This window comes from Dichomitus squalens (assembly GCF_000275845.1).
Source record: "Dichomitus squalens LYAD-421 SS1 unplaced genomic scaffold DICSQscaffold_2, whole genome shotgun sequence".
Lineage (NCBI taxonomy): Eukaryota > Fungi > Basidiomycota > Agaricomycetes > Polyporales > Polyporaceae > Dichomitus > Dichomitus squalens.
Genome location: NW_006766884.1, coordinates 480,603 through 497,052, shown reverse-complemented (window position 1 = coordinate 497,052; position 16,450 = coordinate 480,603). Strand labels below are relative to the sequence as shown.

At 55.7% G+C, this 16,450-nt stretch overlaps 5 protein-coding genes across 5 annotated transcripts; 1 reads left to right on the top strand and 4 right to left on the bottom strand.

Annotated features, from left to right (window-relative positions):
- Positions 1-693: 693 nt before the first annotated feature.
- DICSQDRAFT_165501 (uncharacterized protein) lies at positions 694-2,424 on the bottom strand (the record flags this gene model as incomplete). The annotated part of the gene is made up of 8 exons (XM_007360998.1): positions 694-869; positions 921-1,352; positions 1,409-1,533; positions 1,588-1,676; positions 1,731-1,950; positions 2,004-2,086; positions 2,158-2,352; positions 2,401-2,424. The coding sequence occupies 8 exons, from the start codon at positions 2,422-2,424 to the stop codon at positions 694-696; spliced, it is 1,344 nt and encodes a 447-aa protein (XP_007361060.1).
- Positions 2,425-2,802: 378 nt separating this feature from the next.
- On the bottom strand, positions 2,803-3,991 carry DICSQDRAFT_77601 (DnaJ-domain-containing protein). Its single transcript, XM_007360997.1, has 2 exons — positions 3,571-3,991; positions 2,803-3,517 (listed from the first exon to the last, which is right to left on the bottom strand). Exons 1-2 carry the CDS (start codon positions 3,950-3,952, stop codon positions 2,820-2,822), a joined length of 1,080 nt encoding a protein of 359 aa, XP_007361059.1. The 5' UTR covers positions 3,953-3,991; the 3' UTR covers positions 2,803-2,819.
- Positions 3,992-4,301: 310 nt separating this feature from the next.
- DICSQDRAFT_132008 (uncharacterized protein) lies at positions 4,302-7,867 on the bottom strand. Its single transcript, XM_007360996.1, is given in 19 exon segments — positions 4,302-4,470; positions 4,526-4,565; positions 4,622-4,837; positions 4,892-4,953; positions 5,018-6,001; positions 6,070-6,165; positions 6,229-6,306; positions 6,395-6,397; positions 6,414-6,460; positions 6,518-6,636; positions 6,693-6,769; positions 6,825-6,868; positions 6,920-7,044; positions 7,099-7,199; positions 7,267-7,337; positions 7,389-7,426; positions 7,492-7,574; positions 7,641-7,649; positions 7,714-7,867. The coding sequence occupies 15 exon segments, from the start codon at positions 7,769-7,771 to the stop codon at positions 5,889-5,891; spliced, it is 1,062 nt and encodes a 353-aa protein (XP_007361058.1). The 5' UTR covers positions 7,772-7,867; the 3' UTR covers positions 4,302-4,470; positions 4,526-4,565; positions 4,622-4,837; positions 4,892-4,953; positions 5,018-5,888.
- A 430-nt stretch (positions 7,868-8,297) lies between these two features.
- On the bottom strand, positions 8,298-10,244 carry DICSQDRAFT_97291 (SET domain-containing protein; the record flags this gene model as incomplete). Its single annotated transcript, XM_007360995.1, has 6 exons — positions 9,913-10,244; positions 9,822-9,859; positions 9,405-9,767; positions 9,243-9,357; positions 8,768-9,188; positions 8,298-8,706 (listed from the first exon to the last, which is right to left on the bottom strand). Exons 1-6 carry the CDS (start codon positions 10,034-10,036, stop codon positions 8,298-8,300), a joined length of 1,470 nt encoding a protein of 489 aa, XP_007361057.1. The 5' UTR covers positions 10,037-10,244.
- Positions 10,245-10,354: 110 nt separating this feature from the next.
- On the top strand, positions 10,355-11,774 carry DICSQDRAFT_77596 (NAD(P)-binding protein). The gene is made up of 7 exons (XM_007360994.1): positions 10,355-10,543; positions 10,630-10,653; positions 10,713-10,914; positions 10,974-11,096; positions 11,160-11,210; positions 11,267-11,473; positions 11,535-11,774. The coding sequence occupies exons 1-7, from the start codon at positions 10,469-10,471 to the stop codon at positions 11,666-11,668; spliced, it is 816 nt and encodes a 271-aa protein (XP_007361056.1). The 5' UTR covers positions 10,355-10,468; the 3' UTR covers positions 11,669-11,774.
- The last annotated feature ends 4,676 nt before the right edge of the window (positions 11,775-16,450 follow it).

The following is a 16,450-nucleotide window of genomic DNA, read 5'->3' as shown; positions in this document are numbered from 1 at the left end:
TGCTTGATACTGGCTATCGTCTGTGCGAGGTGGCCCGCGAGGTGCACTTACCGGCGGACGCGATGTAGCCCCAGCATCAGTCCTCGATGGCAACCCTGACTGTGCCCTTATTGTCATGATAGAAGTGCAGGCCGTGCGGTCCACACTGGTCCATGGGAAGACAATCATACTCGGAGTGCTCGTTGCAGCTGACATTGCTCTCCGAGATTTGGTACCTATCCTAGGTCAGCGGACAGTTGTACACGTCGATCAGCGAGTACCGACTTTTGAAGAAGGTGCTCCTTCAATGCACCCTGGTCGTCCCCTGGGAAATATCCATTCCAGCAGCCCGGAAGTCGGCAGCGGTAATGCCAGCGGAGACCATTTTCAGCTTGACCGCCTGCCTTGACACTGCTCTCGAAATCTCTGACAGGCCCGGCGACATTCTCGGGGAGGCTGGTTCATTTGCAGGGTTCCGCGGACTCACGATGTTTCTCGAGAAATATCATGTGCCAGAGCTACAAAGCAGCATCAATGCTCAGAGTGTAAGCTAGTTCATTGTCTGCAGGACAATCATAGGTCACGTACCGCCCGCCTCCAGTTGAAGACTTCGAAGCCCCCTCCTTTGCTCAGTCCTCTCTGGGTGCATTCGTTGCAAGTAAGACGTTTCAGGCACTTGTCCATACCTTCCGGGGTGGCGCTGTCCGCATCCATCTAGCAGGCCTCGATCAATGCGCGGGCCTTCAGCGGAGAAATTCCCGGGTTGACCATGATACGTTCGGTGTCCCACTGAACCCGTGCCTTCCAGTCCGGAGAGGGAGGGTCCGCGATAGCCTCCCACAGCGATAGCCTCCCATGCCAAAGGATTACGCTCATCGGCTTCGCGTGGCCTGTACAAGTATCGGCACCGATGCTTGAGGACTTCCGGGAACGTCATGAACCGCGCGCTGCAAGCTGTGCAGTCGTGACTAGGCGCATCGGATCCACGCCCTCTTGGAACGAACTAAAGACGACTTCGAGCTTCGCGCGCAACTCTTCCTTGCAGCTTTCAATCCACTCGCGCACAAGTCCGGGAAGGAGAGGTCCCAACTTCTCCCTGAGGACTTCCCATGTTCCCGCGACATTGTCCGGCACGTCAAGAACCGATCGAATTTCAGGCATGAGAAGGTAATCCCTAAACTGGAGCGCCGTCGATGGAATGGGGAGGTCATCGTATTCATCGATGGGCCAATAGTCCGCCGCCCATATTTGGAGGAATCTCTCGCAAAGTCTGAATCGGGGGTCCATCACCTTGTCTCGTAGGCGTCTGAGGCGCTTGTCTCTCTGCAACTCTATCCAGGCGACCGCCTCGTCCTGCACGTTGGCCCAAACCACTCTCACCTCACTGATTCAACAAGTGCGTAGCGCGTGAAGCGGACGGAGTACTCACCGCGATCCGTCAGAGGCCCCCGTTTCTTGAACAATGGCTCTCTTCCCAGCGACCGGTCCCGTGACGAAGAGTCCATCTGGTCAAGCTCGTCTCCCCAGCCTAAGGTTCGGAGGCGCTCGATAATTCTAGCCAGATCGCTTCGTCATGCAATTGCATCCATTGACACGAAGCAAACCTACGCATTTTTCTTGGCTTCTCTTTCGTCGCGCAATTCCTTGTTGCGGGCCTGCTTCTTACGGAGAGCCCACACACGGAACAGCTTGGCAAACTGCGTTATATTCAGAATGTGTAGCCTGTTGTGGAACAGAACACGTTCGCGTACCTGGTTTCTACTCTTTACCGAAGCCGCGAAATCACGGACGAGCTGTGTCTGGGCTTCGGCATTGCCTGCTCTGGCATTCCACGACTTGCTAAACGCAACGAGCTCAGGCAGGTGGTATCGAGCTGGATAGCCGTATGAGGTAAATTTGGGTCTCTCGCTCACGACATCCTCAATTTCGCCAAGGAGAAGCTGAAATTGTTCATGCTCTTGGGTGACAAGTCTGCCCCCTGATTTAGCGCTCGTACAGATGCCACAGGGTTGCTTAGCACTGACCGCTCGTTCTCGCACTCCTTACAGTAGCGCGCAGAGAATATGATAAACACCCTATCAACCAGCGGAGCCCGCTTCAAGCAGTTCTGATCCGTGTTGCAAGACGTCAGCACCCACATACCCCATCGGAATGCTCAAAAAAGAGGAGACTACGTACATGGCAGTATTTGGAGAACACAAGGCTCGCATATGACGGCTCGTTCAGGAATGGCGGGCACTGTGGTAGACCTTCCACATGCGTTAAGGCGTACACCCAATACCACTTATTGGACTTTGTCATTAGTATGGCGCGTAAGCCCTTGCTGGTGCGTGCCAGACTCAACAGGTCTCGTGGGTCTAGAATTGCAAAGATCTAGAGACTCGTTGGATAAGTGTCAATGAAATAGTAGATCGTACGCACCAGCCCGATAACATCCAACGGCATGGAGAGCATTGATTGAAGGGAGAGCATTGATTGAAGAGCCCCCTTACGGCCTCGAACTCCCCGGGTCGATGTCGCTGCCTCCAGGGATGCTTCTGCGCTTGGGACATCAGGCCCATCAACAGACGATTGCCTGCGTTTGCGTCCCCCAGCCATGTTAGAGGTTGGAAGGATGACAAAGAAATGTGCGGAGGAGGGGGACGAGAGATGATTTTAGAGAAGAGCCCTTGCCACCGACCGCGCGCTATAAGCGGGTTTGGACGTCACGTGGACGCGTGCTAGACGAAGACGCGGATGGCGTACGCGACAAAGACAGGAGACATACGACGTTTCGAGCGACAATGGTAACATAAAGATACACCAAGAAAACAAACAAGATAGTACGCACGACAACCAAATCACTTCGCCTTCCTCCCTTTCGCTGCTCGGCCCTTTGTTGTCCCTTTCGACCCAGCCCCGCTGTCCGCGGCTCGCTTCGGCTTGCTCTCCATCAGCCTCTGCTGCACCTTCTCGAACTCTGCGTCATCGATATCCGGTGGTGGAGGTATGTCCTTTCGCGACCTCTTCTTTGGCGACGCCTCTTCTTCTCCATCTTCTTCGTCCTCCGCAGCCTTCGACCGCTTCTTCCCTTTCTTCGCTCCCTTTCCGGCCGACTCCGCCTGCGCGTACTTGGCGGCAATGTTGTCAAAGAGGCCCTCCGCGTTCTTCCGCTTCTTGAGTATCAGCGCCTGCAGCGCCGACGTGTCCTCCTCGTCGGTCTGCTTCTCCTTTCCTTTGCTCTTCCCCTTACGCGCCCCCTTCTTCCCACTCCCAAAGAATTCGTCGTGTACCCCAAGCTCCTTCGCCAGTTCCTCCGCCTCCTTTGCCTCCTTGGACGCCTGTTTCTTCCGCACGAGCCTCGCCTTTTCGTCCTTTGTGCTCGACTCCCACTGGGGTAGCAATGGAAGTTCTCCCTTCTTGATCATATCGGAGATGGCGACGATGAAGCGCGCCTCGTCATCGAATGTGGAATGGGGTATATGCGTCATCATCTCGGCTATTGAGCCGGAGGTGTCGATGTAAGCCTGCTTCAGGTCCTGCAGCTCTTCCGCCGAACCTAACAGGAGACGTCACGGCATAGCCACCGAGTTCAAGGACAGAGCCACACACCTTGGTACTCCTTCTTCATCGCGTCCAACTTATCTCTTGTGACTTCTTCAAACAGTTGCTCGAAGTATGTCTCCCAGCCATCCTCTCCTGGACCGAAGTCCGCCCCCTCGTCCGTCTTGCCGGTGAGGTCGTACCGGCCCCGCCTCTTCTCGTCGGAGAGCACCGCGTACGCAAATCCCAGCTGCTGGAACTTGAGCGACGCGTCCGCCTTCGCGTCCTCGTTCGCGCCGGCGTGTTTGTCAGGGTGGTACTTGAGCGCGAGCTTCCGATACGCCTTCTTAATGTCGTCCGCATTTGCATCTTGCTTGACGCCCAGAACAGCATAAAGGTCTACGTCCTCTTGGTCTGGAAAAAACTGAGAGATAGGGTCGTTGTCATCCATGGCGGCGAAGACGTTCAGAGCAACAAAGTCGATGTCGAGTGGTGGGAGCAGTCGGAGAGACGCGTCTGTCACAGTGACACTCACGTCTTCGCGACGCCGCCGACGCGTTGACTGCACGCGTGCCGTTCCCACGGCAAGGTAACGCGTGACGGGGCGTCTCTCCTTGCCGTCACGTCCGAGGATGCTCCGGGATTATGGGCGCCTTGAGGGCGTGCCTGGTTTCCGGCGTGTTGCCATCGTAAACCCACGGAGACTCTCCGACTCGGACGCCCGGAACGCAGGGAACACACAAGAAATATGTATCGCGTACACAGGCACACGTTTCTCAGCTATCCTCACCTTGCACCCCATCATCCCCAAGACCGCTCGCTTTGCGCTGTGTAGCAAATGCACCCCACGCTCGTTTGTTTCGCTGCTCTTCTTGCTGCCGCCTCCAGCGGTGTGCATGCACAGACACTCGTGAATGGTCAGGTATTCACGAATGGCCTTGCCATCGTCGACGCGCCAGCCCCGGGGAGGTGCGTCATCGGCAAGAGCACGACATCCGAGCCTTCTGACCATTACTTTGCTTAGTCCTATGCATGCTGGATCAGTTACTCAGGTCGCAATTGATGTACGCGCTCTACTATCTTATACTAGGTCTCAGTAGCATGCTGAGAGGTGCAACAGATATCCGGAGACGGTCACCTCGACCAGAGCGCCTCCATTCCAGGCTCGGGCAAGTCGACGCGTTTCGACAGCCTCGAGATCTACCTTGTGTCCTACCAGACGAAGCAGAACATCACCGTCTCAAACGGCACTGAGCTGCTCACCCAAGAGCAAGGCAGCACCGTCAAGCACTGGAACTTCAACGTATCCACCTGCATTCCTGCGGGCAACTACAACGTGAGCTCCTCTCAACCTCGTCCGCCCGCCAATGTCTCAGCGTCCTGTGTACAGCTCACTTTCTACGAGGCATCCCACATCGACAATCAGCCGTACTTTGCGATTACCGCTTATCCGTATGTTCCGTGCAACATTGCTGCCGTCGTCACCACAAGCTGACGACGGCCTTGCTTTCGACAGAGTGACGGTGCAGAACGACAATCCATCGGGCGCATGCACGAACGGTACCAACGCGCTCCAGGACTTCCCGCAGACGTCCTCGCCGCCCCCGCAGAGCCCGTGGCTCATTGGCACCACCATCGCGACGCAGCCGCTTCCCACTGCGACTGGTAATGCTGCATCCTCGCAAAGTATCGTCACATCCTCAGCCATGTCTGTTATCGCCCTGGGCGCACTGCTAGTGCTGCTGTGCTAGAGGTCCAAGTATGACGTGGGAGTGGGATCCGCGTGCGGGGGCGGTAGTTGAGGCTCTGGCTACGCCAGGAACTTCTGTAGTCGATGTTCGGATGCTAAAACATCTGTTCGGCATCACCGGATCGCCGCCTTGCACCTCCTTACGCCATTTGTCTAAGTAAGCAAGCATGGATGATGAGAGCTGATTGCAACAGGGTAGCCCACCAGGAACAGCATGCCTCTGAGCTGGATTGTCACTGCCGGACTAGTTACGGGGAGTCCACAGTAGAAGAACATGGTACAAACGTCGGGGAGGATAGTGAATGATTAGAGCATAAATACGTAACAGTAAATCAACAAAGTCTACCACCAAAGCAAATGTATGCCTCTGCAGCAGCAAACAAACAGATGCCGGTATAAGTCCATCCAGTACCACCGAGAACCCCGAGATCCTAGTATGCCTCGGCATCCGTTCCGACAAGCACAACGACGGGAGAGTAGAACTGCACACAGGAGTCCACCACGAGGAAATGAAAGCGAGAGTGATGGGTCATGACGGTAGGGCGTAATGGGGCATAGCTATGTCGGATGCAACGACGATGACGACGGCGATCTAGGTAACGCTGGAGTCGAGCTGGGACACAGATAGACGCGACGTCTACTCTATCGATACCCGCTGGCCAAGCGGCGCCCCCGAGCCGTAGCCGCCATCCTCCTTCTTCGCGCCTGCGGTTCCAGATGTGGATGAGTAACCACGCGGACCCGTAGTTTCTGAATCAAGAAAGAATCACCGAATAAGCTCTGGCTGATACCGCCGCTGACCTGCTTGTAGTCCTTACCGTGCAGCTTGCTCCGAAGCAAGCCCTTGTCGAAGTCGGCGAAGCAGCGAAGGCCAATCGCGAAGGTCCCAAACAGGAGCAAGAACGCGATGATGGCTGGGCAGTGTCCATATGTCAGTTGGGCGCGCTTGGCCGAAGGTTATCAGAGATTAGACGCACTGAATGTGGTAAGCGTTGCGCGGACAGTCTCGTACTGCGCCTCCGAGCTAGGCTCGTAGAAACGGACGAGCTTGTAGACTAGATAGGGTGAGCATCTGAACTATTGCTTTAACGGGACGACTCACTGACTATAGGGCATATGACGTCAGCTCAGCGCAGCAGATATTGCGGGGTACGGTACTCACAGTACGATTCCGCCGCCAACATGAGGATGAGAGATATTGACATGAGCCTGTGCAGCCGTCAACGTCAATAGATCGCAGGCTGCCCCGAGATTCGCAGCACGCACCACTTGATCTCACGCTGAACGGCAAAACCAGCTCCACTGAGTAGAACAAGAACGATGGGTATGGCCGCAACCGTCAGACCGAACTCTGCTGTATCCTTAGCAAGGACGACGATAAGGAGCTGAAAGGAAGCAGAAACAATCAACATAAGTTCTGCAAGGGCTCTGTAGAACACACCTGCATCGTCACGCCAACGAAGGCAAAGAAGTCGAACTTGAGCAAACAAATCATGACCTGGTAGAACTGGTACATCGCTGCGGATGACCTCATGTCAAAGTACATCGTTGACTCGAATAAGACGACACTAACTCTTGGCAGCGGGATTTGCGCCCACAATGTGGAAGATGGCCCAGCTGCAAAGTATTCACTCGCCGCAAATGGACGAACAGGATAGGCGTGCTTACCCGAATTCATAGTACAGTTCACGCACAAACCAGATCAAGACTACCCACGAAACGCCTATGACGACGGGCGAGACAATCAGGAAGGGGAGGACGCGTTGCCAAAGCGTCCCCGCTCCGTCACCATGCTATTCAGGACTCAGCCAGAGCCCAAGAAGCATAGTAAGCGAACGCGATCTTACTGCGTAATCCGTTGTCCAATTCGCCCCGGGATTTGACACTAGAGCGGTGTGCGTTTCGTGCACTTGAAGCGCCGCCATCACAATGAGCGCCGCGTGGAACACTGAAATCGGGGCGGCACGCCGTTCAAGACGCTAGACAACCAATGTTGGGAATGACAGGCGACTCACACAGCAGACCTACTAGCTGGATGACATTGCGAAGCCGCAAAGCATCGTACGCCATGAAGAGCTCGAACAGCCTGCATGCGAGGTCAAGAAGGCCTCGCTACACCGTAGGTGAAACTACGTACTCGGCAAGGATGAAAAGCGCGAGATAGCATGGGATAGTCTGTGGCGAGAACGCGCGATCGGTTCAGATGATATAAGTGTGTGGAGCTTAGAGAAAACACGCACTTTGTACCGGGAGTCTGTCAAGGGCACTGCATCCTCTACCCTACCGAAGACAATCGCAACCATGACAATGACGACAATGGCCTCTGGGCAAACGCGTTTTCAGCACAAAGCTAGCACGTTTCGATGCCAGTGAAGCCGATGCTACTCACGGAACAGAACTAAATTCCATACCACAATGTTAGCATACGCGCATTCTTGTGATATGTAAGCGTTCTTTCGTACCCGTCCCGAAGAAGGCCTGTTGTGCCCTGGTATGGAGCGCATATAGGTGTAGCGGCATCTTGAGGACGAGAAACAAAGGATACCGCGGCAGAAAGTTGAAGAGGAGGGAAGGAGGGAATCAGGACAATAAGTCCTGTGCTCGGTGAGGTGGGCCCAGCCGGTAGGGAGGGGACAGTAGTAGAGGAGGAAGCGAGGCCTCGGATGCCGCCGGTCGTCTGAGCGGTGTCAAGTGGTCCGTAGCGCCATTCCGGCCTCCTGCTTAGCTAATCAAACCACATGGCGGTGAGATCGTACTTATCCTCGGCCTGCGCTGCCCGCGCGATCGCGGACTGCCACATCAAATCCATCTGTGTATCTCCTATGTCCACAAGCAACGAATACTGAGCGGTGCATCTCGACGGCGGTGTCCTCAATATTATGTATACTGACATCTAACCTTCACCATGGCCTCGAAACCGTTTGAACTACGCTATTCAGCGCTACAGGCGAGCACCCCGAGCACATGCAACCTTGATACCTGGGTATTCCAACCGTCGATTCGACAGCAGCTCAAACTGCCACACTCGTAGACATGATTCATTGATTCAAAACTCCACACCGGACAATATACTGGCTTTCACAGCTTCCGCGACATCGCGCTCCTCGGTCCACAAAGCCACCACGTTTCCTGTCATCCATCTCCGCCAACTCCTTTCCTCGGTCCGAGTATTCAGCTCGAGCGTGGAAAGAGTCTCCAAGCGCGTGTGTGCCCGGTCGGTGATACGCTCGCAAATATGAAGCAGCGTCCGCCTCCATTGTTCCTCGTTTTGAGGCGATATGTAATCCGCATACCCGGAGATCACATTACGCCAGATCTCCAAGACAGATTCAAATGCGGTATCCTGTTCGTGGTCTCGTGCGTTGTTCGATTCGAGTGCGTGCAAAAGACGTAGCGCCACCATCAGCCGGTATGAGGGATGCGCGGGGGTCGGTGCGCTGTGTAGCGTCCAGTCACTGCGAGGTGATAGCAAATTTAGTGCCTCTGTTACCTGCCCCCGGAGAGGCGGTGACATACCCCCAGTAACCTTCATCCTCCAGCGCCGACTTCATGCGAGCACCCAGTGATCCCTTCTCGGTGAATTGATATTCTACGAGCTCTTCAACATCCACTTCACCGGGATATTCGCCGCTTTTGATTGCTCCTCCAGGAACAACATTGACGAAGCCGTACTCGGCAAACAAGAGGCTGTTAGAGTGGCTTCCGTACCGCAGGTACAGTTCTTGGCCCTTGGTTAACCCCTCTTGAGATGGACTGAAGAACGTGAAATATTTCGGCAACTTCTTGGTCTCGGCGCTCCACGGCTCTGAGTCGATAACAGGAAAGATGTGGGTTTGGCCATGATAATGGTTTGCGAAGTCTAACACAGGACAGAGCGTGAAATTATCTGGATCTGCCCGATTGGCTCGGATACGGTAGAAAATGCATCGCGTATTGACTAGAGGGTTATACATGAGATGTCGGGAAGACGAGAACATTACGAAGTAGCGACCGTTTAACCAAGCCCACAAGTAGCCCAAGGTCAGAGTGGCATCCTTGACAATATCGAGGGACGTTGATACGATGTCCGTTCGCGACGATTGGGGGAGCTTAGCTTGGTCCTCGGCCTAAACATTGTCAGTCTAATTTCCTGGGGTACAAGTGGGCGTCTTACAAGAACGCTCGATACGATCTTCCAGTCGTTCCAAAAACGCTTGTGAAGAGCATAGAGCTTTTCAGCAGCGCTTGGCGGCAAATGTACGAAAGTCCTGCGTTCCCAAACGTCGTCCTGTTTCAGTTCCTGCTTCACCATCCAATGAAGTGGGTGACTGGAGAAGTCCCGAGGCAATGTCGAGATGTAAGGTCCAAAGACGGGATCTGAAGAGTCATCGTCGCCTGGAGGCCTGTGAAGCAGAAGATGCAACGTGACCAGATGGATGCCAGAGAGTCTACGTTCACGGAGCCGAGGATACAGCTTCGCCACCGTCGTCCTGTTCATGAGCGCGGTAGAAGGCACTTTGAACAGGGTCGTTCCCCGCTACAGGAGCCTGTATGAGCTTTCTATCGTACGTGATATCTTTGGTCGACTCACCAGACAGTCCCTGAGTGCGAACAATCCCCTGCCCGCACCTATATCGCATGAACAAGAAGCTTGCTTGCTCGTTGAGACGTACTGCGCGTACCTTCAACTGCCCTGGCCTCGACATGAAATCCATGCTCACTGGTATCCATGCCATGCTTATCTTGCAGCCATGAAAGCATGCGCTCCCATCTCTGTCTTTCCAGCTCCTTCATCGGTCGGCTCATACCAACTCTGCGCAAGGGTGGCCAGCGCGAGGTGGAGTTCCCACTGATGGAGCAGCGGGCCGCTCGCTACGGTCGTCCGTCGGCAGTCTCGGGGTCACAGCCTATCAACCGTCTGAGTACGAGAGTCTCCAGAGGTGAGTACTTGAGTCCTGGCAGTGCAGAGTGTAACGACAGAGGGTGTCAGCAGGTGGGCACAAATGACGGTGAGAGTGCAACCCAGTGTCCGTGGGCGATTGATCACAGATCTAGAGATAGCAGCGCGATTACTTTTAGCCCCGGCCCTCCGCATTCGTACGCGTTCCGCAAGCATTGCGCACACCGAGCGCGGCGTTTCGCACGAACTTATCACGCACGGCTCTTGGGGGGCATCTCAAGACTGTAGAACGAACGGTCATCTTGAACATCACCGCAGCTCAGAGCCAGCGCCGCGACATGTCTGTTTTCAACGCCTCCCGCCTTGTCGGCAAGACCGTGCTCATTACGGGTGCAAGCGCTGGTATCGGTGCGGTATGTCGTTTCCCATCGTTCTGCTGAATGCTCTTTGCGTTTGGAACATAAGGATCTGCGTTACTGATACGCCTGCTACCATACAGGCTACCGCGGTTCTATTCGCGAAGGTGCGGTCACCGCGGATCTCCTGGCGCGGTGGCTGAGACTGACCGAACTTCAACACTAGGGTGGCTCGAATGTCATCTTGGCTGCTCGTCGCACGGACGCTCTGAAGGCCGTAGCGGAGGCCTGCACGGCGGCGCACAAGGAATCTGGCATCCAGCAGGGCGGAAAGTTTGCGACTGTCCAACTCGATGTCGCCGACAAGAAGCAGATCGCATCTTTCATTGACAAGATCCCGCAAGACCTTCGCAGCATCGATATCCTCGGTAAGGACTGGCAAACTTAGGATTGGCTAATCTGATGCCCTGACTCTCCCTCCATATAGTGAACAATGCTGGCTTCGTGCTCGGTGTAGAGAAAGTCGGAGACATCTCAGAAGCCGACATGGAGGCCATGTTTACCGTCAACGTCTTTGGTCTGATCTCTCTCACTCAGCTTTTCATCAAGGGTTTGTGACCACAGTAAGATACAGTCTTTTCCGATCTCGAGCTAACGCATCTCCACCTTACAGACTTCAGGGCACGTAAGACCGGGCACATAATCAACATCGGCTCTGTTGCCGGTCAGTAGATCCATTATCGCAAAGTCATATGCAAAAACTTGACCTCAGATTGACAGGCCGGGAACCTTACGCTGGTGGTGCAATCTACTGCGCTACGAAGCACGCTGTGCGTTCGTTCACAGGCTCGCTCCTCCGCGAGGTCGTCGATACGCCTATTCGCGTAACGGAGATCCAGCCCGGTATGGTCGAAACTGAGTTCTCGGTCGTCCGCTTCCGCGGCGATAAGGCCGCGGCTGACAAGGTCTACGAGGGTCTGCAACCCCGTGAGTAGTTATGCATGGTGCGCAGCCATTGATCCGCTAAGATAAATGTGTATGCCCTCAGTGGTCGCCGAGGACATCGCGGAGGAGATTGTCTGGGCAGCATCTCGCCCGCCTCATGTGAACATTGCCGAGCTCTACGTCCTCCCGGTGAACCAGGCGAGCCCCACTATCAGCTTCCGTCCTGGTAAGCAGTAGCACAAATGTAGATACAAGTGATGGAACCAATGTATCATACCTGGCGACAGCCGCGCGACTCATCCGTCGCTCTATGCTATAACGTCCCAACCACGCTATGGGCCGTTATCAGAAACAAGAAAGTACGGGTGTTAGATACAATGATGTGATCGAGGCTAAGACATCGCACTCAACAAGGTAGCAATGCAATAAGATAGGGATATAACGTGAGATAGTGGATATATCATTAGCCCTGCTAGCTTGGACTTGTAAACGGACTCCCCCCTCTGTTTACGACCTACGACTTCGCCTTCTTGCTCTTATTTCGGCTGCTCTTAATTACTGGGGTTGGGGGCGGGGCGGCTTCGGCAGCTTCGGCAACTTCATCATCCTCAAATACGAACTTCTTCACGACAATCTGCTCTTTCACCAGTCCACTCAACGGAACCTCGGCGTTCAAAACGTTGCCGAGAGTGTCCAGCCGGAGAGCCTGTCAAACGTGGCAAACTCATCACTCGAATATTCACATATTCAGCACCCACAAGACCCGTACATACCTTGGCAGCAGGGGTCAAGCAACTCTTCGAGCTCGGAGCTGCTTTAGTGCTCCACTTCGGCTTCGGCGGCGTATCGTCCAAAAACACCGTCGTGTGCAAGCCCTTGTCCCACTTGACCCGCTTCGCCGGCGCGTCCTTCGTCCTCTCCTCTACGTTGCCTCCATCCGTCCCACCTTCAAACCGGGGCCGTTTAATTGGGCGCTCAGGCCGCGGCGGAGTCTCGTAGTCCTCCTCGTCGCCAGGTCCGCGACGATGTCTGAGAGGCATGCCCTCCTCATCCACACTCATCGCGCTTACGTCGCCGACATTGACCTTTTCCTCCCCATCACTTGCACTGTCGGACGGAAGGCCCTCGATGACATCACTCCCAGCTGACCGCCGTGCCCGACGCGCCGCACGCTCCTGTCGTTGTTGTATGCGCTCCTCCTTCTGCTTCTCGAGTGCGGACCGCACACGTGTCGTCGGACTGTCCGGCCGACTGCCCTCCTTCCGGATGATCTCCATCTGAATCTTCGCGACCTGTTCCTGGTTCCGTTTAGTGTTTGCGGATGTGAGTGTTTTCAGTGCGAGAGCGCTCATGCCCGCGAAGGGCCCATTTGTCTCGGACGGGAGCAGTCCGCGGCGCCGCGGGGCACGAGTAGAGCCGGTCGAGACCACTGATCCGAAGACATCTGTGGTTGGCGTTGTGCTTCGCTTTGAGCGAGTGGAGCGGCGGGTGGAGGGCTGTTGTGCCGTCGATTCTGAGACAGTCTCCGAAGAAGCTCGGGGCGCTGGCAATGCAGCAGAATTGACTGCTTCTGATTTGGCATTTATTGATGCTGGCACCGGCGGGATGGGTTCAACGAGGGGTTTCGTCATGACCTCGGGAACTATAGGCGGGGGTACGGGCTCTGGAGTGGGCCCCATAGATGGTGCCGGAGGAGTTTCTGGTACGCTAACAGGAGCGGGGGCAGGCCGTGGAGGCTGGATCGACTCTTGCTGTGGCCTTTTCCAACCTACTGCGGAACGAGCCTTGATAGGGCCTGAAGGCTTCATCGGCGAAGTGCGACCAGGTGTGGCCTGCTCTGCTGCTGTCGCGTGCGTAGAGGAAGTGACAGCTTCATTGCCTTTGTTGAACATCCCAGGCACGACCTTCCGCATTACGATTTTCTGCTGGCCTGCAGGCGCAGTCGCCTTCGCGGTAGAAACCTCAGCTTCGCGCTTGCGCTTCAAGCCATTTGCTTTCACGGGGCCTCCCTCCACGGAAGAAGTTGATGACTGGGCGCCGAGCGCACGTCTCGGCTTCAGTGCGGGGCCGGAAACCACAGCAGGGGCTTTCGACGGAGCTGGTCCCTCATCGGAGCTGCTCCCACTGCTTGAGCCAACATGCACGACTCGTATCGGCTGTCCCAAGACGAGGGTGTGTTAGCCAATTCCGACCGAACCCACAGGTGCCGGACCCGTTCTGAAGGATTACTCACCATTGTCTTCGAAGAAGCCAAACCACCCTTCGACAAAGTCGGCGGCTTGCTTGCTGCGGCAGTCTTGGCCTCCGACTTTGGTCGTGCATACGGCTTGGCGCCAATCCTGGGTATCTTGCTGCCTGACCCTGCAGAAGGCTGGCGCAAGCTCGACCCTTGCTTAGCGGGGCTCGCCACTGGTAACGCGGACGTGGCGCGCACGCCTGCCCCTGCCCCGCGCGGTACGGCAGAAGCTGGGCGAGTTGAAGACACAACGGGCTCGTCTCCCTCCGGGATTGAAGGTACGCGATGTTGCTGGAGAGGAAAAGGGAGGGCAGTACGCAGCTTCGCAGCACTACTAGGAATACCGTCTGACGATGCGGGCTTCTGGAACAGTGGTCTGCTGCCAAGGGCGAGCGGTCTCGAGACGGGTTCCGCTGATGCGCCACGCCCTCGCCTCGCGAGTAGTGGGGGCTCAGCGGAAGCAGTTCGTTCTCGCGGAGGCACAGATGAGGCGCGATTGGGAGACTGGAGACGAGGAATAGCTTTGCTCTTGCCCTTAACCAGAGTCTTCCCGGGAGATGGAGGGGGGACAAGGACAGCCTCGCTCATTGGAACGCGCTTAGCAGGGCTCCGTAATGGGTCGTCAAGAGCGACTTTCTTGAAGACAGGAGAGCCGGGCGCATTCGCCGGCCGTGTCGCGCCGAAAGCAGCAGGGAGCTTGTTGGGAGAGTAGGTGCCCTCAGTGACTGCTTGGGCTATGGGCACGCGCCGCGCAGGCGTACGCGAGCCTTCGCCGAACTTGAATGGAGAAAACGGTCGTAGAGGGCTCTTGGGTCGCTGAGCACCAGGCTCCGGCTCAGCAGCAGGGCCGGCTGTGGGAAATATGAACGCGGGTTGTTGTTCAGGAGGCGTCTTTGGTGCAAAAGTAAGGATAGGTCCCATGGAGGACGCATTGCCATCTCGCTGAGGCGGTGGCGGTAATGGGGTGGATTTCCCGCTCCCGCTTCCTCCCGCAGCACGCGGAACCAGTTGTGAGAGCACAGCAGCCGACATTGGTGACAAAGAACCCAAGTCTCTCTGAACCCGAGCAACCTGCGTGAGTCGCCTAGGAGTGGTGGGAACAGCTATGCTCGTGCCCTCGCCTTTATCTTCAGGACTGGGAGAGGGCTTGAGCCTCCGCTCCGCGCTCGAGCCCTCGGGTTGGAATTGCTGGTCCGGAATCAATGGCTGCGGAGAAGTGTTGGCAATCGTCTGCGGTAGGGAATTTCGGCTTTTTCGTGGTCGAGTAGACCGACGAAGAGGAGGGGTACGTTTGTTAAACTCCGAAGCTTCCTCCAAGGGTGGAGCCGCATCGGTTTCGAGGGTCGCCTCTTCCGCGAGAGACATTCCTATGAGGGGTGGGGAGGACCGGGGAGGTGCGACTTCAACAACAATGGGGTTGACCACCTCCATTTCATCGTCTGGTGTTGCGGCATGTTCTTCTTGCACTAGTAGCTCTATACCACCGCTTGCATGGACGTCGACTATGGGAGGGGTTGGTCTTGGGGACATTGACAACAAATCGTCCACAGATGCAGGGGCTCGCTCGGCCGCGCTGTCACGCGATGGTGTAGAACCCGAGAGCGCGTTCATATGGCTCGCGTTGGGAGTAGAGAATGAGTCGAACGCAATCAAGTCAGGCTGCGAGGTGTTCGCCTGATCTTGTTGTCGTGTAGAGGAGGAAACTGGCGGCATGAAAGGAGAGGTAGACATAACTGGCTCAGTGAGGCCATCGAGGGGTGTTAGTGGGAGGCCGAGCGCGCTGGTGAAGGCGTTCGGTGTCCCAGGGGTACTAGCAATATCGACAAGCTGGACATCCATATCCTCAGGTTCAGAGAGACTCTGCTGGGCAGGAAAAGGGGGAGTGGGAGGTGGCGAGGGGTTGCTGCACGCGCTCAATACTCGGCTAGCGAGGATGATGGAGGGTTCTGTATCACAGTGGTTTGCTATCAGCACTCACGTCAGAGTTGGTGGTACACACCATCAGGGAAGGTGTCCTCTTCTGGAGTTCCTTCCCTCGTACTTGAGGATCCGGCTTCCTGCTCCTCCGGGAATAGAGGCAAAGGCACCATCGCAGATGACAGCCTTGTTGATCGGCGGACTGGGGTACGAAACCTAGGTCCGCTAAGAGGTGCAGCAAGCTTCTTCTCTGGAGATTGGAGTGGACCGAAGAAGACCCTGTCATTGACCGCGCTTCCAGTGTCACTGACCCCAGACGGCGAATCAATACTTGTGAGCGGGGAGTCCATGGGCCACGACTCTATAGCCACATCGCTGGTCATGCTACAGATGCCAGAGCCAGGAAGCAGTCAAAAGAGCAAGAGATACGCTGTACAAGCCCAGAGTAATGAGATAGAAGATCAGACGGGAGGTAAGGTGGTGGACACAGGCAGAGAACGTTCAAGTCGCGTTTCCTCCACGTGACCGAGTGCACGCTCCGCTCAGATGTGACGCGTGAGCCTGTCACAGCTCCTGTGCAGGCACACCGGAAGAGCGGTCCGATGAGAAGTCTCGTCGACAGCACCAGTGAAATAGTCTTCGGAAAACCACTAATGACTCCAGCCTGCATAAGGAGAAAGCTCCGAAATCTCACCAACAGCTTGGGCACGAGGATTATTCTTGGGGAGATGTCTAGTGTCGTTGTGCCTATGATACCAACCCGGTTGCGACACGTTGGTCGACTTGTTCCTACTTCTTTCCCAGCTGTCGTCGTACAGGAACGTGATCAACTTCGAAGGGCTATCATAGTTCGTATGTGCCAACCG